The sequence below is a fragment of the Cololabis saira genome, chromosome 14 (genome assembly GCF_033807715.1).
Source record: "Cololabis saira isolate AMF1-May2022 chromosome 14, fColSai1.1, whole genome shotgun sequence".
In the NCBI taxonomy this organism is placed as follows: domain Eukaryota; kingdom Metazoa; phylum Chordata; class Actinopteri; order Beloniformes; family Belonidae; genus Cololabis; species Cololabis saira.
In genome coordinates this window covers 32999308-33023685 of record NC_084600.1, presented here as the reverse complement: position 1 = coordinate 33023685, position 24378 = coordinate 32999308, and the positions used below count along the sequence as shown (strand labels likewise).

The 24378-nt window shown below is 40.1% G+C and overlaps 1 protein-coding gene across 1 annotated transcript in view; it reads left to right on the top strand.

The window, feature by feature from the left end:
- The first annotated feature begins 3194 nt into the window (after window positions 1–3194).
- LOC133460011 (A disintegrin and metalloproteinase with thrombospondin motifs 2-like) overlaps window positions 3195–24378 on the top strand; it is a 60718-nt gene continuing 39534 nt past the window's right edge. Inside the window, exons 1-5 of the mRNA XM_061740473.1 lie at window positions 3195–3514; window positions 6528–6985; window positions 16799–16979; window positions 23170–23276; window positions 23356–23439. Of these exons, the coding sequence (XP_061596457.1) occupies window positions 3427–3514; window positions 6528–6985; window positions 16799–16979; window positions 23170–23276; window positions 23356–23439 (918 nt within the window). The 5' untranslated portion in view covers window positions 3195–3426. The remainder of the gene's footprint in view (window positions 3515–6527; window positions 6986–16798; window positions 16980–23169; window positions 23277–23355; window positions 23440–24378) is intronic.

Below are 24378 nucleotides of genomic sequence, written 5' to 3'. Positions count from 1 at the left end.
TCCAACTAAACTGTTTTTAACAAATAATATATGTTCTCAAATAAATTCTCAACACACTCATTCATGTCATGCCTTAGGTTCTTCTAGCTGAGGCATAACAGCTGAGATTACTTCACTATAACCCTCTGAGCACAGAGACATAAACTTGTATCAATAAATGTATTTTCCATCAAGCTCAACGTTTTTACATGGACTAACGTCGCTAAACTATAGGCTAAGAATGGAAGGTTTTTTGACATTTGATGTAGGCTAATGTAATAATAATGCTGGTAGACTTATATGCAACATAGAAATTAATGTTTCTCATGTTAGTGTTGATTATTTAACAACTAGAATAAATCAACAACGAAGCGACTTTTTCCAAGAGTGTGTATACAGTTTTATTTAGTCTTGCGTATAAGAGATCGTCAGATAACCGTTAGCCACCGTTAGCGTAACAAAGCATCCACATTCTGTATTAATATTCAGCAATTTGCTGTAACCCGTGGATTCAGGAACCAGCCTCACGCTGGAGGTCTGCACAAAAAGTTTGTTATTTCCTCTCCTGACACCGGAAGCAGCCAGACACTCTTGTGTGAAGCAGCTGTTGCGGGTAGGGTTGCCACCATTCAGAAATAGAAATAAGGGACGCCCTGATTTCAGCAGCGCAGGAGCCAAAAAAAAGCCCCAAAACTTCTAAACTGAATAAAAATGTGTTTATTTTAAATGAAAAAACAAAATGCTTTGATTTAAAGTTTAAAGTGCTTTAATAGCATTGAATTTTCATGACTGTACAGACAGCCAACCATACTAGCAACTGAAATATCCTCCTATGCTCTGTATGTCCACATCAGCCCAGATGTATAATATAGCCTACAGGTGAAGAATATGGTGTAAAAGTTAATTTATTTCAATAATTCAACTAGAATATGGTGTAAAAGTTAATTTATTTCAATAATTCAACTAGAATATGGTGTAAAAGTTAACTTATTTCAATAATTCAACTAGAATATGGTGTAAAGGTTAATTTATTTCAATAATTCAACTAGAATATGGTGTAAAATTTAACTTATTTCAATAATTCAACTAGAATATGGTGTAAAAGTTAATTTATTTCAATAATTCAACTAGAATATGGTGTAAAAGTTAGCTTATTTCAATAATTCAACTAGAATATGGTGTAAAAGTTAATTTATTTCAATAATTCAACTAGAATATGGTGTAAAAGTTAACTTATTTCAATAATTCAACTAGAATATGGTGTAAAAGTTAATTTATTTCAATAATTCAACTAGAATATGGTGTAAAAGTTAATGAAAATACGGTACAAATCGCGTCCCGTATTAGTTCAATACGGGACGCAACATTTTTTTCTCAAATAAAGGACAATTCCGTATTTTACGGGACGGGTGGCAACCCTAGTTGCGGGAGCTGTTGTGAACTCACCCAGAACGTTTCATATCACTTTATGCCACTCAGCTACACCATTACAATTATACACAATCATGTATATTATGTGATGATGTCATTTAGTGACTTCTAGACTTTTAGGATGGCCAATCGCTACGTTCCTTGCTGAGGAGTTGGCAACACATTTACCAGGTAAACATATTAGTTCACCCAGCAGTGTTCCACCAAAGAATCTGTTCCACTTGATCAATAAGAGAATGTTCTAGCCAAGGAATGTTCCAGGTTTTCCTGGTTATCTACAACAATTCACTGCACTCAAGCATAGAAAAAGCTGGTTCAGTAGCCGGTTCATCAACCGTGTCTGGGATAAAATATAAAACCCAACTGAACCGTCAGCGCAGCTCCAAACTGGAGGAGGTAACGTCATAGTGTAACTAGGGTTGCCACCCGTCCCGTAAAATACGGAATTGTCCTTTATTTTAGAAAGAAATGTTGCGTCCCGTATTGAACTAATACGGGACACGATTTGTACCGTATTTTCATTAACTTTTACACCATATTCTAGTTGAATTATTGAAATAAATTAACCTTTACACCATATTCTAGTTGAATTATTGAAATAAATTAACTTTTACACCATATTCTAGTTGAATTATTGAAATAAATTAACTTTTACACCATATTCTACTTGAATTATTGAAATAAATTAACTTTTACACCATATTCTAGTTGAATTATTGAAATAAGTTAACTTTTACACCATATTCTAGTTGAATTATTGAAATAAATTAACTTTTACACCATATTCTAGTTGAATTATTGAAATAAGTTAACTTTTACACCATATTCTAGTTGAATTATTGAAATAAATTAACTTTTACACCATATTCTAGTTGAATTATTGAAATAAATTAACTTTTACACCATATTCTAGTTGAATTATTTAAATAAATTAACTTTTACACCATATTCTACTTGAATTATTGAAATAAATTAACTTTTACACCATATTCTAGTTGAATTATTGAAATAAGTTAACTTTTACACCATATTCTAGTTGAATTATTGAAATAAATTAACTTTTACACCATATTCTAGTTGAATTATTGAAATAAATTAACTTTTACACCATATTCTAGTTGAATTATTGAAATAAGTTAACTTTTACACCATATTCTAGTTGAATTATTGAAATAAATTAACTTTTACACCGTATTCTAGTTGAATTATTGAAATAAATTAACTTTTACACCATATTCTTCACCTGTAGGCTATATTATACATCTGGGCTGATGTGGACGTACAGAGCATAGGAGGATATTTCAGTTGCTAGTATGGTTGTCTGTCTGTACAGTCATGCAAGTTCAATGCTATTAAAGCACTTTAAACTTTAAATCAAAGCATTTAGTTTTTTCATATAAAATAAACACATTTTTATTCAGTTCAGAAGTTTTGGGGCTTTTTTTTTTGGCTCCTGTTCTGCTGAAATCAGGGCGTCCCTTATTTCTATTTCTGAAAGGTGGCAACCCTAAGTGTAACAGAACCTTCAAGGTTCTCTCAGGTGATTCAGTTTGGAGCGTTCACATGTTAGACACCAATCCTTACTTTGTTTGAACAGCTGAAGAGAATCAAGTCTGAAAACTCAAGTCTCTGGATCTACTCTAGATCTGCTCTGCATCTACTCTAGATCTGCTGTGAGTGCAGTTGTTGTCCAGCAGGTGGAGCTGCTGGATCTTCACAGACAGAGGAATAAATACTTTCTCCGGCTTCCACGTTGAACTTTAGACAGCAGCCGGACAGAGAGAAGGTCTTTGTCAAACATCTGTGTGAACCAGAAGACCGGCAGCAGGACCTCCAGTGCTACCTTCAGGACCATCAATGTTGCACTCAGGAACTCCAGTGCTGCCTTCCCTCCCTGCAGGACTGCAGACCGACCCACAGACGGACAGACGGAGGTTCAGAGGGAGGAGATAATGACAGAGTGGAGGAGTGTCTGGGTGTTCAGGCTACTCTCAGTTTGTCTGTCCGTCCGTCAGCATGGAGGAGTCTCGTCTTGGATTACTGATGCTGATGTTTGTGCTGCAGAGCGACTGCTGCCTGTCCGTCTACATCAGCAACCACGCAGGTGAGATTGACAGCTTTGACCTCTGACCCCTGTGTGTGTGTCCATGTGTGTGCATGTGCGTGTGTGTGTGTGTGTATGCGTGCAGCAGTTGGCCAATCAGAGAAGTTGCCGGGAGCGACTCATCAGTAAAACTCTGAGTTTTTTAGTTTTCAGGCGTTTGGGGAATGTGACCTATCCAGATCAGGTTTCAGTATAACCTTCCAGCCTGTGTTGTGTGTGTGTGCGTGTGTGTGTGTGTGTGTGTGTGTGTGTGTGTGTGTGTGTGTGTGTGTGTCTTAATCATATCAGATATGGTTGAAACACTTAATTATATTCTCCAGTTTAACATGTTTCTTTAATAGTTCTGTAGAACTTTGGAGATATTTTCAATAAAAACTGATCTGTAACATGAAAGTTTCCTTGAAAACCGTCCTAACAAAGTTCAACTTTGAGATTCCTGGTCCATCTGAAATGTTTGACCCCAAACTACAATCCTTTGAAGCTGGTCACTCATACTAGAACTATTCTGGCCTTAAATCAGATCTTGTATTAGAAGGTAAGAACTGAAGTTTACGGCTTTGTTCTAAGAACCTTTCAACCCTGTTGCTCAGGGATGTCCATGGTCCTCTTTATTGTATGAACTCCTTTGTACAATCATCTCCAGAGATTCCAGATCAGTCCCCAGAACAGAACCAGCCTTGTTCACCAGTTTTTTTCAGTTGCTGGTTCTGATTCTGCAGACTGCAGATGTGATTGAACTTTCCACAACTGACTTAGAGAAGATATTCAACATCTTGCTGCAAATGCTGAAAGACCTACGCTTCCTATAGAAATAAGGTCTTATCTGTCTTTTCTAAACAGCTTCAGTGTCATATCTCAAGTCCAGTCTGGTGTCCAGGTGAACATTGAGGTATCTATACTCCTCCACCACCTCCACTTCTTCCCCCTTGATGGAAAAACTATCTGACTTAGTCTTGGCTCTCCTAAAATCCACAATCATCTCCTTTGTCTTGTTCACATTCAAGATGAGATAATGGTTCCCACACTATGCCATAAAACGGTCCACCAGTTCCTTGTCCATCACTGATACACCCCACAACTTCAGAGTAATCTGGGTATTTTTTGCAGATGACAGGACTCCAACTTGTACTGGAAGTTTGAGGTACAGTCCCCAGTGGGGCTCCTGTGTTGCTGACCAACTGGTCAGACACAAACTGTGGTCTGTTTGTCAGATAGTCAGTATTCCAGGTGATTGTGGAGGCATCCACATGTGTCTTCTGGATGATCTTATGTAGTAATACAGGCTGGATGACATTAAATGCACTGGATAAATCAAAGAACATGGTTATTATTATTATTATTATATTTCTTTATTTGGTATGGACATCACAATAACATAGGACAAACCAAATGCACTGTTTGAGTGTTTTAGCATACATGCTAATTTGCAACACTTGTCCACAGGAGGCTTTTAAAAAAATAATATAAATACAATACAATAAGATATACAATAAAATTAGAGGATGACATAAGATATAAAGCAAAGACAACATTCAAGAGCAGAACCAGACCTGACCTATTCATGCAGGCACTGTTGTTTAGACTTGAGCCATAGTTTGAGTCCTCTGTTGAAAATATTGCCACACGTTTCTAATTTTAAATTAGTCGGTAAAGAATTCCAGAGTTTTGCACCCTTCACAGAAAAAACCGACTCACCAAAAGAGGCCTTATACTTTGGGATACGACAGTCACCATTGGTGCAGGCCCGTGTGGTTACTCTACCAGAGCTCTGATGCCTAATAACCACTTCAGAGAACAGGGGTGAAACATGATTATATAAACATTTAAAAACCAGTTTAAGACTACTAAAATTCACAAAGTTTTCAAAAGTTAAAAGGTTGTGTTTTCTTAAAATTTTACAGTGGTGCCATCTCATAGGTTTCTGATCCATAATTTTTATTGCCTGCTTGTATAATGATGGTATAGGTTTTAGAGTTGTTTGAGAGGCAAATGACCATGATGTGATGCAATATGACAAATGTGAAAAGATCATTGCATGCATGTATAATCGAGCAGTTTGACATGACAAATTCCTTCAAAAATAACTAAATTAATTTAGATTTGGTTTGTCCTTTTTGGAAATTTGCTTAACCTGACTGTTGAATTTTAAATTCTTGTCCAGAATAATGCCTAGGTACTTGACTTCAGTCACTACATCAATTTTTTCCTGGTCGATCCATACCTCAAATATGTCATTAGCAGCCCTATCACGTATAGAGAAACACATGGAGACAGTTTTCTTTACATTAAGAGTTAAATATGACAGCTCAAGCCATTTATGAATGTTTAGTAGTGCCTGCTTTGTCCAGATGACTGTGGGTTGGTTGAAGCAGGTATATGATGGAATCTTCAATTCCAACCCTACGATGATAAGTACCACTGCAGGTGGTCCTGGAAGGTTTGATTGAATGTTTAATTTGAAAAAAAAGTTTCAATGATCCTTGTGTTATTTTATCTTGTTACGTAACAAGAACTTGTTAGAAAAGAATAAACTATCAGTTTGGTATCCAGTAGGGCTGTTCGATTTTGCCCAAAAATAAAATCTCGATTTTTTTCTCTCAAAATCCGATTTTCGATTACGATTACGATTATTTTGGGAATTGACAAAAGGCAAAGAAATGATTTCAAATATGCTGTTTTTTTATTGAACATTTGCCCCAAAATGAATGAATAAAGTGCAAAACTCTGTAAAATAAGTTGAAAAAAAGTTTTGAAAAATATAATAAAATATAAAGTTTTATCTCTGAAAAAAAAATCAGCAAATCAGCACTTGCAAACATACAGTAAGTTATATTTCCAATAAAAAAAAAAAAAAAAAAAAAAAAGTGAAAAATCGATTTTACGAGTTTCACGTTTTAACATCGTTCTAATTACATAATCGCGATTACGATTTAAAATCGATTAATCGAACAGCCCTAGTATCCAGTAATGAAAGTAAAAAATTATGTTTATTTTTTCTCTTTCTGTCTCTCAGATTCTCTCCATCAAGTTCTGTCAGAGTTCAGTATCATTCGTCCAATCAGAACCAACTCAAATGGGCATTTCCTGTCAACGTCAACCTCTCCCCACCAGCTGCAGCGATGGAAAAGACATGCCCCTTCAACAGAGGACTCACCCATCATCCTGAACAATGACAGGACTCAAACAATCACACCCACAAAGCAACAGGCCCGACCAACACTGACGCCACCCTGGAGGAGGCAAGGCCAGAACATGGAGGCAGAGCTATACTACAATGTGACGGTCTTCGGTCAGGAGTTCCACCTACGTCTGCGTCCCAACGCTCACCTCGTTGCCCCAGCGGCCACCATGGAGTGGGAGGAGTTGGGACACCGTCACTCTGCCCCAATCGAAGACAGTGGCTGCTACTACACCGGAACGGTCTCTGACATGGAGAACACATCTGTTGCCATCAGCAACTGTGACGGACTGGTAGGTCTGACCCAGATAACATCTGAATCAGATCTTTCATCACACAGGTTCCAAACTGCGGACAGCAAAACATTTGTTCCTGGGTCACCTGAGGTCTGATGATTTTATGAGGTCTGGTGACTTTACTACATCTAATGGGTTTATGAGGTCTGTTGGTTTTATGAGGTCTAATGAGTTTATGAGGTCTAATGAGTTTATAAGGTCTGAGGGGTTTATAAGTTCTGAGGCGTTTATTTGGTCTGAGGTTATTACATCTGATGAGTTCATAGGTTCTGATGAGATTATGAGGTCTGAGGAAGATATGAGGTCTGATGAGTTTATAAGGTCTAATTACTTTATGAGGTCTGAGGAGTTAATAAGGTCCTTTTAGTTTTTGGGGTCTGAGAAATTTATAATATCTGAGAAATTTATGAGGTCTGATAAGTTTATGGGGTCTGAGGAGTTTATAATATCAGATACGTTAATGATGTCTGGTGGTTTTATTATGTCTAATGGGTAGGGATGGGCAATATTTTACCGTTCACAATAAACCGTCAAAAAAATTCCCCACGGTAAGAATTTGTCATCTCACGGTAAAAAAGATAAATTCCCGTTGATGACGTTTTTGTGTAAAGCGGATTTATTCTGTGTTAAATCCACGCACAACGTACGGGAAGGAAGGAAGGAAGGAAGGAAGGAAGGAAGGAAGGAAGGAAGGAAGGAAGGAAGGAAGGAAGGAAGGAAGGAAGGAAGGAAGGAAGGAAGGAAGGAAGGAAGGAAGGAAGGAAGGAAGGAAGGAAGGAAGGAAGGAAGATGGAAGATGGAGGAAGGAAGGAGGAAAGAGAAAGAAAGAAAGAAAGAAATGAGCCAGAAAGAAAGAAAGAAAGAAAGAAAGAAAGAAAGAAAGAAAGAAAGAAAGAAAGAAAGAAAGAAAGAAAGAAAGAAAGAAAGAAAGAAAGAAAGAAAGAAAGAAAGAAAGAAAGAAAGAAAGAAAGAAATGAGCCAGAAAGAAAGAAAGAAAAAAAGAAAGAAGGATAAATTCCCGTTGATGACGTTTTTGTGTAACAAACATGGCGGATCTGAGAGCGAGATAGATTTATAGTTACAAAGGTGGAGTTGAATTGGTATTCTTTTTATCGTCATTTTATCGTTATTGGGATAAATGCCAGAAATTATCGTGATACATTTTTTAGTCCATACCGCCCATCCCTACTAATGGGTTTAGTATGTCTGATGACTTTATGATATCTAATGGTTTTATGAGGTCTGATGGTTTTATGAGGTCTGATGAGTTTATAAAGTCTGACAAGTTTATGAGAAGTTTATAATGTTCATGAGGTCTCATACGTTTGTGGGGTTTGATGAGTTTTTAATTTCTGTGAGTTTATGAGGTCTGATGGTTGTATGATGTCACATGGCTTTATTATGTCTGATGGTTTTAAAATGTCTGATGACTTTTTGATATCTAGTGGTTTCATGAGGTCTGATGAGTTTATGAGTTCTGATGAGTTTATGAGATCTGAGATATTATACAAGTGAGCAAACCATAGGATCTTAGCTCACTGTTAAAATTCACATATCTGTTTGCTGAACCAAAAATGCAGAAAAAGGAAAGGAAGAGGTAGTCTTGTAAAAAATTATATTCTCATCATACGTACGAGAATAGTTTAATAGTATATTTAAAAAAACACTGCACAAAGCTAGAACAGCTTATTATTCGTCATTGATAGAAGATAATAAAAATAATCCATGTTTTTTTTCAGCGCTGTAGCCAGGCTGACAGAGTTAGTTGAGCCGTGTATTCCTGCAGTTCTCTGTAGTGAAGAGTTTATGTGATTATTTATCAGTAAAATCATCAGAATTAGAGAAGACATCAACTAGGCCCGCCTGGCAGTGGCTGTGCATGTTTCTTCAGCTCCAGTGAATCCCTTAGGTTGTGACCTGACTCTAGACTGTTTTGTTCCTGTAGACCTCCTTGAGATGACTTCAGTCGTCAATAAAGCTGAATCATCAACGTGTCTGTTAGACCAGCTCCACCACTCAAAAATGTTTTCTCCCTGCCCCCCCTACACGACTCACACACACATAGGTCCGAGGGGGCGGGGGGTCCGGGGCGTGGGGGACACTGTCCCACGTGCCCCGGTGCTCCCGGTGCACGATTCTAATAACATCTTAGACATTGCACACTCAACATTTAATAGATACACTTAACAAGAATATTTAGTGTCTTGGAAGGGGAGGTCATTGTCAAATATGATACCCTGACCTCCTCCTCCCTGTTTTTATTGCATTAGCCACATGCACTTATTATTATTATTATTATTATTATTATTATTATTATTATTATTATTATTATAACAAGGATGGTTATTAATATTATTGTTATTATCATTATTATTATTGTTAGTATACTATATTATTATTATTATAGAAATTGGATGGATAAATGAATGGGAAGCCTGGGTCTGGGGCCCTCCGTTGTTGGGCCCACGCGGGTTTCTCCTTGTTGGGGGTGTTCCCTCTCTCCAGGCCCGTCTCCGGTTCCCCCCTGCTGCCTCTGCGGCGGGGCGCCCCTCTGGTCCTGGAGGGCCGCTTTCGTAGGGGCGGGTGCACCTGCCCGCGTCGGCAGCCGGGGCGGCTCTGTCTCTCCGGGCAGGCTGGCCCCTCGCCGAGTGGGGGTCGTTGGACTGGGGGGTGTTGGCTGCATGTCCGGCCCGGGCCGGGTGGTCGGGGTTCACCTGGGTCCCGGTCCACCACCGTGGGTTCCCTGGCTGCCTCTTCCCGTGGTCGTGGGGGCCCCGCCCGCGGGTCCCCTCGGTCACCGCTGGGGGGGGTGGTGGGCCTCACTGGTGTGGGTTGCACCCGCCCTCTTCTCGCCCACTGTGGGGTTGCTGGTTTCCTGGGTTCCGGGTTCTTCCTTGTCGGCCTCTGGTCTCTCGGGTGGCGGGGTTGCGCCCCCCCCTCGTCCACTATAGATACAGTTCAGGTGGAGCATTGATAGGACTATTACACACACACGAACACACACACACATAGCCACACAGACATATACATCGTCCCGTTCACCGGCATGCTCGCTCTGTAGTTTTGGGGGTTAGTTAGTCGCGGTAGTTTAGCCTAGCAGTGATATTTTGAATTACCTTGTGTTGAATTGTGCTATATAAATAAATTTGCCTTGCCCGCCTTGCTTTGATTGGGTCTTGGGACCTGGGACGGTTGCTGCTCGTGTTTCTGCCGGTTCCGTGTCTCCTTCGTGTCTTTTTTTTTTTTTTTTTTTTTCCTCTGCTTTTTTTTTTTCTTTCTTGCAGATTTCCAGTGCTCGATGTGCGCCTCCATGTGTGTTATCGCGTCCTGGATTAGCAGCGGATGTCAACCCCCCCCCCTGTGTGCAACACGCAAAACAGGCAAAAATGTTATCACAGCAGAGGACAGTGAATCCCATCTAGTTGTGTCATGTCTGTGATCTGTAAAGTAAAAATTCCCTTTTCTGCCTCTTTCCCAGCGTAATTTTGGCAAGTGCGGTCCATGGACAAGTATCATGTTACAATGTCAGCCTATATCCAGCCCATATAGTAGGCTGTAATGATCTGATATTTTCAGGTGGTAAACATAAAGAAATAATCAATATTAAGCTTCTCAAAGAGACTTGTAAAGAAGTCCTGAACAGCAGAAGAACAACAACGAGACAAAGACACGTGTGGCTGCATCATGAATTACGAAACATTTTATCTCTCATCACAACACAAAACCTTTAGGGCTTCAAAAATAACTCTGGCTACATTTAAGTTTACTGTTGCTATGACAACTTAAAACCAAGATTGATACGCCTTTTTACGATTTTATCACATTGTCATAATGTGTCGTCTCTATAATCAAACTCTTGAGTGTCTGATCACGTGCTTTTAGCTCAATGTTCAGATTGAATGTTAAAAAAAAGATAATTGTTTAATAAAATGTAATTCCTCGACGTCACATCTTGGATCAATGCAAATCACGGTAAAACACAGACTTCACAGGAATGCATGGAACTAAATACAGATGTCGGCGGGGGATTTCAGAATGCAGGTCCAGAGGTAATTTTAGTCTAGTGCAGATTGGACATTAGACTAGAGCAGCTCCTCTTAAACTGAGCTTCATCCTAGATATGCTGCTATAGACCTGTGCTGCAAGGGGACACCAACATGATCCACTGACCTGCAATCCCTCCCTCTGACACCTCAGTGTCTGCTGTCTACACCTGTTTATATAGGTGTCTCTGTAATCAACCAAATAACCATGTATGAGTAATATGTAAATAGAACTCTTAGTTCTGCAGTTAAAGGAGCATGAGGCAGGATGGAGGCAGGATTTATGAAAATAATTCGTATACGTTTTAAGTTTTCTAGTAATAATGTCAGATGAAGCGTTCCAAACCAAAAAGAATGAGCCCTCTAGTGTATCTCTCCGTTCTCTTGAACAGGCTGTGTGCTGCAAAATGTGCTGCAATTCCGGGCCCAAATTTCCCGCGCTGTCCTCCGGATGTGACGTCACATGACGCTGCATGTGCATTCTCCCCGTTCTCCCGTGCCGGCTTCACTGTTGGCTGCAGTACCTCCGACGGCCGTCGTGGTGAAGGGTGGCGCTAGAGAGTCTCATTTCTTAAAAGGAGCCTCATGCTCCTTTAACAGATAATTGTTACTAATATATCTGTCGCTCATCTCTCTGTTCCTCATCCACTCTTTCCTGTCTTCTATCCGGTCTGATGAGTTAATGACATCTAATGAGAGAATGAGGTCTGATGGTTTTAGGAGATCTGAAGAGTGTATGGGGTTTGATAAGTTTTTGAGGTCTGATGGTTTACATGGTCTCAATGTCCAATATTACCAGATGATTAAGATTAGTGTTTTCATTTGTCCCTACCTTAATGAAGAGCTTTAGATGACATGTCTTTTCTTGAAACTGAGTTCTTTTTAGATGTTCTGCACATCAACTGCTCCAGAACCAGTTTATGGCTTTCTAGAAAAGGAACTTGCAATACCACATGAATCTCAAGAAAAGTGCCTCCAGATTAGCAAATGGAGGGGGTGGTGATCCTGGATCTATGCCAGGGTGCTGAAGTTGAGAGTCCAGTCCACATTCAAGGAAGAGCAATGTGGTTTCCATTCTGGTCTTTGAAGACCAAATCAGTTTTCTACTGTCTTCAGGGAGTAGAAAAGATGAGAAGAAATGAGAGAAGCTGGCTGGAGAAGACTGTTTGAAATTGTTGATGGTAAAATAACAGAAGCAAGAGTAAAAGGAAAGGTTTCCAGGCTTTGGAGCGATCAGGAGCTTCTCTACAGTTGGAGACAGCAGCACCGACCAAGAGACAGGAAGTAGAGCTGCAGGTGCAGACATGAAGATGTTCTTGTCTTGAGTTAAATTCATAGAGGGTGGACTGAGAAGGTCTGGAAACATGAAGAAGGAAGATAGTGAACATGTTGGTAAAACTATGCTGGAGATGAAGCTGCCAGATGGAAATTTCTGGATATGGTGGAAGAGGCAGGTTGTTGGTTTACCAGAGGGAGATGGAAATGGGTGGTCTGATGTGGAGACCCTGGAGTAAGGCCTAGGGCTTTTTGGGTGCACCTGAAAAGCTGGGCCTTGACACAGAGGGCCCACCTTCTGCAGAAGGACCTGTATGGCTAGGGCAGGGGTCGGCAACCCGCGGCTCTAGAGCCACATGCGGCTCTTTAGCGCCACCCTAGTGGCTCCTGGAGCTTTTTCAAAAATGTTTCACTTTTTTTTCCTTTTTTTCCCCTTTTTCTTCTTTTTTTTCTTCCTTTTTTTCTCTTTCTTTCTTTTTCTTTCTCTTTCTTTTCTCTTTTTTTTCTTTCTTTTCTTGTTTTTTTTTGCTTTTTTCTTCTTTTTTTCCCTTTTTTCTTCTTTTTTTCTTCCTTTTTTTCTCTTTCTTTGTCTTTATTTTCTCTTTTTTTCTCTTTTTTTCCTTTTTTTCTTTCTTTTCTTGTTTTTTTTCTTTCTTTTTTCTTCTTTCTTTCCTTTTTTTCCTCTTTTCTTTCTTCCTTTTTCCTTTCCTTTTTAATCTCAACATTTCGGCTTTTTTCTCGACATTTCGACTTTTTTCTCAACATTTTAACTTTTTTCTCGAGATTGTACTTCAACATTAATCTCAACATTTTGACTTTTTTCTCTAAATATTGACTTTTCGACATTTCTCCTTTCACCATTTGTCTTCATTCTAAGGTTTATACAAGACCTTTCATTTTTTGCGGCTCCAGACATATTCGTTTTTTGTGTTTTTGGTCCAATATGGCTCTTTCAACATTTTGGGTTGCCGACCCCTGGGCTAGGGTCATCTGTGGGACGGGTGGTAGCCAAAGGCAAAGACCTCTGTCTGGTTCCAAACCTCGATCACAGAAACCAAACCTCCACATCCAGGTCTGGATATCAAGGTACTGAAACTTCATCTGAAGTCCAGGTGTTGGACCCTGACTGATGTCACCTGAAGTGAAGACCAGGACCTGAGGGGACCTGGGATTGTAGATGTGGTTTCAGGAGCTTCCAGACCTTCATTCTCCTCTGTGAAGAAGATGCAGCTGCTGAGAAGTTTTGAGTCTCATCAAGTCCTGATTTCCCTCTCGAGGAGCAGTGGAGCTAGTCAGTTCCAGCAAGTCACATGTCAGAAAGGTGACTTAATGCAGAGCGACACAGAAAAAGGTTTCATCATGTCAAATCAGTCCAGATCTCAGCGGCAGTATCACAGAGGACTAGCAGAAACATGAGCAGGAAAGACTTCAAGCTGCAGATTCTTTCTCTCAGCGGCCATCACTTCCATCAGCATGGGTGGAGCTGCTGACTGGAACCAGATGTGGAGGAAAGATGAGAGGTGTTCAAAGAGGACAACAAGAGGAATGCTCTCCTGAAATGCTTCCAACGCAGTGGACTTAGAAGACCTGAGTAAACCGAGAGAAGAAAACCATCGGACTTGCTGCTGCTGGGTTGTTATGGATCAGTATCTGAAATGGTGACTCATGTTTGAGATTCTCGTGTTTGGGAAACTTGTATCTGAGAAACTTTGTCTTGTGTTTCAGAAAATGTAACTCGTGTTCTACAAATGCTGACTCTTGTTTGAGATTTTCATATTTGATAAACGCTGATTTTTCCAAAAAACGCTGGCTTGTATTTAAGAAACATTAACTTGTGTTTGAGGAAGACTGACTCGTGATTGAGAACTTTTAACTCATGTTCTTGAAACACTGACTAATGTCTGAGAAATGCTGACTCTTGTTTCAGAAAATGTAACTTGTGTTCTATAAACACTGACTTGTGGTCAGAGGGGGGACTGCAGGTCAGTGGATCATGTTCCCCCTGCAGCGTAGCTCTATAGCAGCATATCTAGGATGAAGCCAAATTTGTCAACACTAGTCCCTGATTTACCTGGAGTGCAGGGTCTATATCAGGGGTCGGCAACCCGCGGCTCCAGAGCCGCATGCGGCTCTTTAGCGCCGCCCTAGTGGCTCCTGGAGCTTTTTCAAAAATGTTTGACTTTTTTTTCTTCTTTTTTTTCTTTTTTTCCTTTTTTTCTTCTTTTTTCTTTTTTTCTTTTTTTTCTCTTTTTTCCTTTTTTCTCTTTTTTTCTTAATTTTTTTTCTTCTTTTCTTTCCTTTTTTTCTCTTTTTTTTCTTTTTTTCCTTTTTTTCCTTTTTCTCTTTTTTCTTTTTTCTTCCTTTTTCCTTTTTAATCTCAACATTTCGACTTTTTTCTCGAAATTTTGACTTTTTTCTCGACATTTCGACTTTTTTCTCAACTTTTTTCTCGTGATTTGAATTTCAACATTAATCTCGACATTTCGACTTTTTTCTCGAAATTTCGACTTTTTTCTCAACATTTTGACTTTTTTCTTGATATTTCGCCTTTCGCCATTTGCCTTTGTATTTAGGCTTATACATACAAGACTTTTCATTTTTTGTGGCTCCAGACATATTTCTTTTTTGTGTTTTTGGTCCAATATGGCTCTTTCAACATTTTGGGTTGCCGACCCCTGGTCTATATGCTTGTGGCTGGTGTGAAATGTATTGTTTGTTTATGAATACTGGCCTTGTTTGGTTGGGGGATGTATATACATTCCTGTGTTGCTGAGGGGGAATGAGAGCGTGTCACTGCTAGTGGATCGGATAGTGTGTGTGTGGGAGGGGAGCAGGAGTTATGTGTAATGTTGCTTTCTAAATATTGTATTTATCAATTTTTTTGCCTTTACTACTACGCCTTGTGTTCCTTCTGACAGGGGGACTGCCAATGGAAATTAGCCTTTTGGCTACAATTGGGTGCATTTACATTTTTTTTAAATGTTCATTAATGTACATCGTCCCTTTTTTTGAAAAAAAAAAAAAAAAAAAAAAAGCTCTGTTTAAGACCAGCTGGTCTAGTCTTTTCCTGTAGCTGCAGCTATGACTACTGGCCTTAACCCACTAGAGTTTACACTAAATATAGGCTTTACTAAACATAAATATTTGCTTTTAGAGATGGAGGTGGTGTCAGCCTCCTTAACCCAAACTGGAAGTTGGTTCCATAGTAACGGTGCCTGATAGCAGAAGACACGTCCTCCAGATCTACATTTGGATACTCTAGGAACTACGAGTAAACATGCATTCTGAAAACGAAGAGCTCTGTTACGAACACGAAGACCCATCAGGTCTTGGAGATAACCAGGTTTTTAGCTGTTTAGAATTTTATATGCAAGTAATACAATTTTTAATTGGATTCTAGAGCTGGGTATCATCACTGACCTCCCGATACGATACGATTCCGATACACTAGGTCCCAAGACGATACGATTTCCGATACGATACGATACGATTCGATATCGATATTCTGGTTACAATAAGGGAATAACATGATCCTTCCACGCACCACGTCCGGCCAGAGAAACCCCACCCTGCCTGGTGAAAAGAAGCAGCCTGCTCACTCCTCAAGTAAGGAGGAGACTTGAGCTCAGAGCAGGGCCTCCCAGGGTTGGTAGATGGAGCAATGCCCATGACTGACTTAGGTAGGAGCACTGGGTGATAAAAAAAATCGGGATTAAAAAAAAAAAAAAAAAAAAAAAAAAAAAAAAAAAAAATTAAATCGATACTTGGATTTATGAATCGATAATCGTTCCTACACATGCATATCGATAAAATATCGATATATCGATATTTTTAACCCACCCCTATTGGATTCTGAGTTTTACGGGGAGCCAAAAGAGTAACACAGGAGAGACGTGGTCTCTCTTGCTTGATTCCTGTCAACATTCACGCTGCTGTATGTTGGATCAGCTGGAGGATATTTGGGGAATTACACCCTGCTAATAATACATTACAGTAATCTCACCTAGACGTTACAGACGCATGAAATATTTTTTCAGCATCACTCTGGGAGAAGATTAGATTACTAGATTAGATACTAATCTTCTTCTCTGGCTTCAGAAACTACCTGAGTCTGTAGAAACACTGACAACATACAAAATGCAATGTTTAATTTATAATGCTGACTATATATATATATATATATATATATATATATATATATATATATATATATATATATATATATATATATATATATATATATATATATATATATATATATATATATATATATATATATATATATATACACACATCATGCTGACAGATCTTTTTTGTTTTATTCATTAAGGCTGATTCGAGTTATCAGCAGCTTACTCGGTCATACTATTTAATTTTGGTGACTCGTAAGTCAATAAGCCTGACTGGAATTCAACAATAGAAACTTCAACAGTAGCAACATCAACGACAGAAACAGTATAACCACAGTAGAATCCTTTTCTCGTGTTTCCAGGCGGGGGTGATCCAGACAGATCAGGATGAGTTCTTCATCGAGCCGTTGGATCAGTGGAGGTCAGGAAACGAGGAGGAGGGAGGACGACAGCACATTGTTTACCGCTCTTCAGCCATCAAGAAACATCCAGCTGTCAATCCAACTGAATCTGTCAGTCAAAGCCCTGATGACTGTCACCGAGGTGAGATGATGAAGCAGGCCTCCAAGCCTGGTCAGTGATCAGGCTGAACCAGAACCACACTTGGTTACTTCCACTAACATGGGGCCTCATGTACAAAAACTTCAGTGAACAAAAAACATGCGTGCACCTTTTTCCACGCACATGTCGGGATGGTCATAAATCGACTTTGTGTGGATTTATGCGTACAGGTCAATGTTGTCAGGTGACAGAACCCAACAATAAAGTAATGAAACTCGCTTTTATTCACCTAAATATGTTACGCTAGATCTTCTGAAGTAAAGAGGGATTTGAAAAAAATCTTTACATTTGAACACTTCTGATTTACACCTGAACAACAAAAGAAAACCACATCTAACCTCATTTCCCACAGAAATAACTTCAAGTGAGTTTTCTCACTTGAAGTTTTCTCTGTTTGTGTCTTGGAAAGATGTGAACACACATCAACGATCGGTTGTGAGGATCACAGACGTCCATCACATGAAATGAGATGAAGAAAACAGTGTTGATGATCAGATGAATTAAGAAAAAGTCAAATGAGATTAGTTACAAAATTACAAGGTTTGACAATTATATTTCCTATAAATGACTGTGTAAAGTTGCACGTAATTGTGCAACTGTGCAAGCTTTGGCACAACAAGAAAACATTAAAGAGATCAGAGGGAGCGAGTCTTCAGGGACCACGCTGAACTGCTGGTCCAGGATGAAGACTGGATCATCAGCTGATTTAAGTTACCAAGAGGATCCTTCTGGATCTGCTCAACTGGACCCAGTGACCCTCTGGTTCTGAGCCACACAAACCTTTCAGCGAGAGATGCTGACAGGTCGGACATTTCTCAGTCGCCATGACGACCGTATGGGACGACTACTCGAGATAAAATCCAAATCCTGAAATATCCCTGTGACTGAACAGACAAACATTAAAACACAATTTGCAGCAAATAACCGGTTCCTTAAAGTTGTTTTGTTAAATAAAACTAACACGTCACTGAAAGTTTGGTTGGTACAAACTGATTTTAGGCTACTTTAAGAGTCTTATATCTAGTCTGCTGCAGGTGTTGCAGGGCTCGCTGATAATGGAGGCCAGTCTCTCCTCCTGCGGTTGCAACAATCCGAATTGAAGCAACTCTCTTTCTTTATTCTTATTATTTTTCACGTTTCTTTTTTTTTGTTTTGATATTTTTATTAGGGGGTAAGGCACAGTTGAACAGGAATAAACAAAAAAAGATATACAGTCTACCTCCTTTTGTTTTTGTTTTTTTTGGATTAAGAACAGAACAAAAAATCCACACAAAACAATGACAAATACATGAAAATTATTATATTCTTATATATATATATATATATATATATATATATATATATATATATATATATATAAGTAATATTTAAGTATTAAAGCTAAACAGTATGAATTAAAAAATAGATGAATAAAAAGGGGGAGAAAAAAAAGAAAAAAAAGAGAAAAAGAAAAAAAAAACCAAAGCAAAAAAAAAAAAAAAAAAAACAACCCAAAAACAAAAGAAAAGTAAATAAAAAGATAAATAAAAAGGAGGAAGAAAGAGAGGAATGAGAGAAGAGAGGGGGGGGGATCCGTCAATCAGGAGGCAGGGACTGGAGAGAGTGGAAGAATGTAAGAAAAGGAAGCCACTTATTATAAAATTTGTTGCAACTACCCTTCAGTGAATATTTAATCTTTTCCAGCTTCAGAAAAAACATGGTGTCGTTGAGCCACTGGGTACTAGAAGGAGCCTTAGTCGACTTCCAGTGGAGAAGAAGGTGGCGTCTTGCCAGTAAGGAAGTAAAAGCCAAAATGTCTATTTGATTTGAAGTAAACCGGCCATGGTCCTCTGTGTTGATTTTCACATTGGCACAACTTGGCTTTATTTCTGCAGCGGAGAGGTATCAGATTGTGTTGCTTCAAAACGTAAACATAAAGTCACACATTGTTCATCTATGAGAGCGGTGACTATGGAAACGTCCTACTTGTGTTGTAAGATGCAGGACACCTGTATGTTTGTCCAGTTCTGTACCTTTATAATATAGATGAAGTTAACTGGAATGAGGACCGTTACAATTCGTTCCACAGCCTTCAGTTATGGTGTGATATGGTAGTATTTTTTTTATACTTAAAAACTTCATTTTTATAAGTCATAAGTATAAAAAAAATTAAAAAAAAACTACCATATCGCAAGTTTCGCGGAACTACAAACATGAAAAAAGAGTGAAATGATACGCCAACGCTAAACATAAACATTCACAAACCCGTAAGAACACAATAAACCCACAACTCTTCACGGAACACATCACAAAGCAAAGAACAACAACACCCATAACGCACTGCAGTCAACACAACTGCAGCATGTTACACTGTTTGTTTTTTAATACGGCTTAAATCAGAAGAAATGCCAGTAAATACAAATTTTTTCCTGGATTCAACTTCTGGCAGTAGTGCCTCCAGCTCACGGCCGATGTTTGTTATGTGGTTGTTTTTTTTACTTGCCTTTGCAAATTCCTTGTCTGGATAAGCGGTTTTCATGGATATTTATGCTCATTATCAATTTCAAACTGATCTACTTGAGGGAGCAATGTCATGCACATGTATTCGCTTTCAATTTCATGTTGATTGTGATGTTCAGATGAAGCGTGCATGGATTTGGGCGTACGTGCAGCTGATTCTTTTTTTTTGTGTGTTGGCAAAGATTTCTGAACAAGGATTTATAATGAAATCCACGCACTATTTGTACAGGGGGCCCCTGTTCTGGCATATTACATGAAGCCAAAAGTATGGCAAGCCAACAGGGTCATAATGCAGCGATTCTCGAACAGTTGAAAACACTGTTTTACAAACTAATAGAACATACATTTAAACTGGTGTCTTCTTGTAACTAGAATGTGTAGGGCAACTTCATATCATAATGACAAATCCACAACCTCCACAGACACGGAAGAAGCCAACTGTAGAAGTTATATACAAAAAACTCTCTTTTTACGTACCTAAAAATGCCATGCACAAGGCCTAATTGGGAGAAAGCCACAGAATACTAACTACTACTAAACGTGTTCCAAATGCAAGAAAGTGCTAGACTGTCTGGTAGAAGTTTTATCTTTTAGTAAAAAGAAAATGTCGGTTGTTTTTCCCAAGAACCCAACATTTTCTATAAACCTTCCTCCTGCAAATGACCTTGTTTTTCTGAGGGCTCAGGTTTCTGTTTTTTATAAACATTTCTCAGAGAAAATAAACAGATTTTTAAATTTGTTCTTGTTAAAGACTGCCGTTTTCTATATGTCCCCATTTAAAAGACCTGTTTTTATTCCACATTCAAGAAAACTGATAATAGATAAATAATGTGTCAAGAATTGCCAAGAAATAATGTGCCAAGAATTGGCTGATTTGTTTGCTCCTTTTTCCCACAACTTTTGAAACATTCATTTTTTTAAAGGCTTTTGTGCTGTTTTAAACACTTCTTTTCCCAGTTTTGTACCTTTTTTTTTTTACTATTTTGTAACAGACACGTTTAAGGGGTTGACATATTGTTTCCTTCTCGGTTTGCCTTAGCTGAACCAGTTAAGACAGTATTTTCAGATTTTTTTTTAAGTAGTTAATGTGAAACTAAAGGAAATCTGTTAACAAGCAGCCGGCAGATCTGAGATTGCCCCTAGGAACTGATTGGTAGAAGGAAGGTCACGTGACTGCATGAACGTAGCATGCAGTGGTGATGGTAAACACGCAGAAGCTCACTTCAGCTGCTAAAGATCTGCTGAAGGAAAGAACCGCAGAACGTGGACTCGTTCCAGGAAACTTTCACACACACACACACACACACACCAAGCCAGCTGCGACGTGGCAGTCCGAGTCTGCCGCCTCCGCTGGATCTGAGTTTACAGAGAGTTCAGCTCCTGAAAGTCAGTTTGTCTTCAGAGCAACAGATCCACCCCACCGACCCCCAAGTCTGATGCTGAACCCAGATCTCAGACACACACACACACACACGCACGCACGCACGCACACACACACACACACACACACACACACACACACACACACACACACACACACACACACACGCACACACACACACACGCGCGTTCATGATGGTATCAGACATGCGGATCTACGTGTTCACGCTGGTTTATTTTAGTTTGACTCATCGCAGCTAAAATCCACTGTGATTCCTCTAACAAACACTAGGGTCCAGATCCAGACCTGCAGTTCATCTGCTGACCACTAGGGTCTGGATCCATTGACCTCCATGTTGGAATGTTCAACTTTACAGCAGAAATCAACGTATTTACAGTCTGGAACAGAAACAGTTTTGGTCTTCAAAGTTACATTTCACATCCATTACAACTGTAAGGGGGAATATTATGAACACCAAAAGGTAAAATTATATAAAGCAATAAAGTGTCTGTCAGGACCCGGCTCTGACAAAGCCCTGGGACCCTAAGTCCGAGCATGTGAGCTGAGCATCGTCTCCTTGAGGGTTCTGCTAGAGCTGACCAGAGCTCGTACAGCCCTCATTTGAGATTCAGTCGCAGTTACATCAGAACCAGGAATGGACATGCTAGGCCCAATCCCAATTCAACTTCACTCGCCCTTCTTTTCTCCACTCGCACTTCTTTTCTTCCCTAACCCCTAAAAAAGAAGGGGGAGATTTTAGGGCACTTGAGATCTAGGGCACTTGGCCCAGGTGCCTGTCCCATTCCTCCTACTCCCCCTCGTTTTCATCCCTAACCTGTTCAGGAAGCTGAGAGCCAAAAGCTGTTTTAATTTCAGCTGTAGTGCTGTTAATATGGCACTTTATTAAGTTTTAATATTTTTTCAGGCATAATGGTAACCTTAAGATCCGCAACCTGGGCTCAGTTTATCCAAATAACGCCTGTTAAGAAATTTGACCCGATGTTTTCGGAGATGAGAAGAGCCACCGCCCCCGGGGAGCAGCCTCAGCTCACAGCCCGAAAACAGACGTGTCCGCCGGGTCAAGCTGCTCCGTCAGCCCCGGGAGAAAGTTTCTCTCCCGGGACGCAGCTCTGTGAGAATTCTCTGTGAGAATTACGCTGGCTGAAATAAATCATTTAGGAAGATGTTGGTTTAATAGATGAAATCTAACAGTTGTACCCACGCCTGTTAAGAAATTTGCTCCGAAAATTAGAGATTTCTGTCTGCCGGCTCCGGAGTTTGGGTCCGCGTTAAATCGATGCAGAGCCTACGGCGTAGGTTACGTAACCTACGCCGTAGGCTCTGTGTTGGTGTCACGCGGAACCATAAATCCCTTTATTCTGGCGTGATCTTCGGCAACTTTATCTGAAAGTGTGTAAATTACCCAGATAACAGCTGGATTACTTTGTGGTTTCTGAAAACTATTATATCAGAAACATCCAAAACAAATCTGACGAGTCACAGGATTATTTCTCTGTATTTCTCTGTATTTCTCTGAGACGAGTCTGCCTGTTTGCCTTCGGTCGGCGAGTCAAATCGATGCAGAGCCTACAGCAAAAGCATTCTGGGACATTTTCATACCCCCTCGCTCGCCAAGTCAGCATCTGAAATCCCTCGATCCGTAGGGGCTATTCTCAGCCCCTAGCCCTCGTTATGCCCCCTCCCCCTTGGTGAAAAGAGGAATTGGGACACCACTACCTTCACGGGAACGCGCAAAAGTTAGGGTTAGTGAAGAAAACGAGGGCGAGGGGGAGTATTGGGACGCAGCCGTCTCTGATTTTAGCCAAGTTAAAACTAGCTTGTGTAGCTTGTGTAGGAAGACACCCTAAATCCCCTAAAACAGTCTCTAGGGGGCGCGTTGAGGATATCACACATGTTTGGTCCTATTGTTTTTATAAGGGCCTTTAACAGCGCCGTCCATCTGTCTCTGAAAGTGGGTGTGGTGGGAGAAACTACTATTACAAGGGTTGATGATCCATCCACACCCGTCAGTAGTTTGAGTTTGGGTTGGGTTTTTTTTAGAACTGTCTGAAGATCCTGGTATGACTGATCTTTAATATTTTTACTGTTTAAAAAACTGTAAACAGTTTAATATCCTTCTGAACCTTCGAACATAGGAAAAAACAGAACATGGGACCTTTAAAACTTTAAACTTCTCCGTCTCACTGGAGTTTAACAGAAGAAGCCCTGGAACCGTCAAAATAGTGCTGAGCTCAAGCTGATCATCCTTAACCTGGTTCTGTTTGTCTGCAGGTCCTCTATTGGGCTCTCTGAACTTGACCCGCAGTACGGTCCCACCAGGATCTGGTTCTGGTCGCAGACGGCGTTACGCTGTGGAGGCTGAGCTCTTCAGCATCGAGGTAATGGAGCTGTTTGTCAGAGAGACGGATGAACTGTTGAGGCGAGGCTTCTCTGAGCGGTTTCTATCTCCTTCTGCAGGTCCTGCTGGCTGTGGACTACTCTGTTCTTCTGTTCCATGGTTACGAACACATCCAGAAGTATCTGCTAACGCTCATGAACATAGTAGGTGAAAAACCGGAGGTCTCAGTTTGGATATAACTGTAGGTGGATCATGAAATCTGATGACTTCCTCTTAGCTGGTGGCTTCCATGAGTCCCATCACCACTGTAATGCCTGATATACTTGCAGTTCAGATCGCTTACGCATCATGGCCGCCACGCGTATCCTGCGTTCATTTGACGCGTCGACGTACACGTTCTCAAAAAGACACTGAACGCGTACGCGACCTGCAGTTCTCACTCTGGTCGCGAGTGCCGCTGGTCCCGGTCAGATACCAGCTGGCCAAAAGTGACGAAGCGGAGGTCGCTGGCGCCGTTTCCTTTGCCGAGATCGCAACCAAAGCAATGTTATAATCTCCTACATCATCCAATGGTGTCATGTAAACTTGTTTGTTGTTCAAATCCGCTACTGCTACTACCGCTGCCAGGCCCGGGTCTACGAGGGTGCAAAAGCATGCATTGCACCCTCAGTTTATGTGTTTGCATGCTCAGTTGAAAAGACGAAAAGAGAACTGACAAATGCGCGCGCGTAAGCCTGATTTATGGTTCCGCGTTAAATCGACGGCGTAGCCTACGGCGTAGGATACGCGGCGACGCGCTCCATACGTTCACGTCACCGCGTATCCTACGCCGTAAGCTCTGCGTTGGTGCAACGCGGAACCATAAATCAGCCAGTGTCCGTCACTCATCTGCTTCCAGCAGTTTCCTGCACCAGCAGGACGCTGCTCTCTGCTGCTCCGTTAACACAAAGTAACGATGGATATTCGGAAGTGGTTCAAGCACAACGACGCAAGCAAGTTTACAGGATTGTCTCAGAAAATTTGAAAATATGATAAAGTCCTTTATTTTTCTGTAATGCAATTAAAAAAAAAGTTATACATTCTGGATTCATTACAAATTAACTGAAATATTGCAATCCTTTTATTATTTTAATATTGCTGAT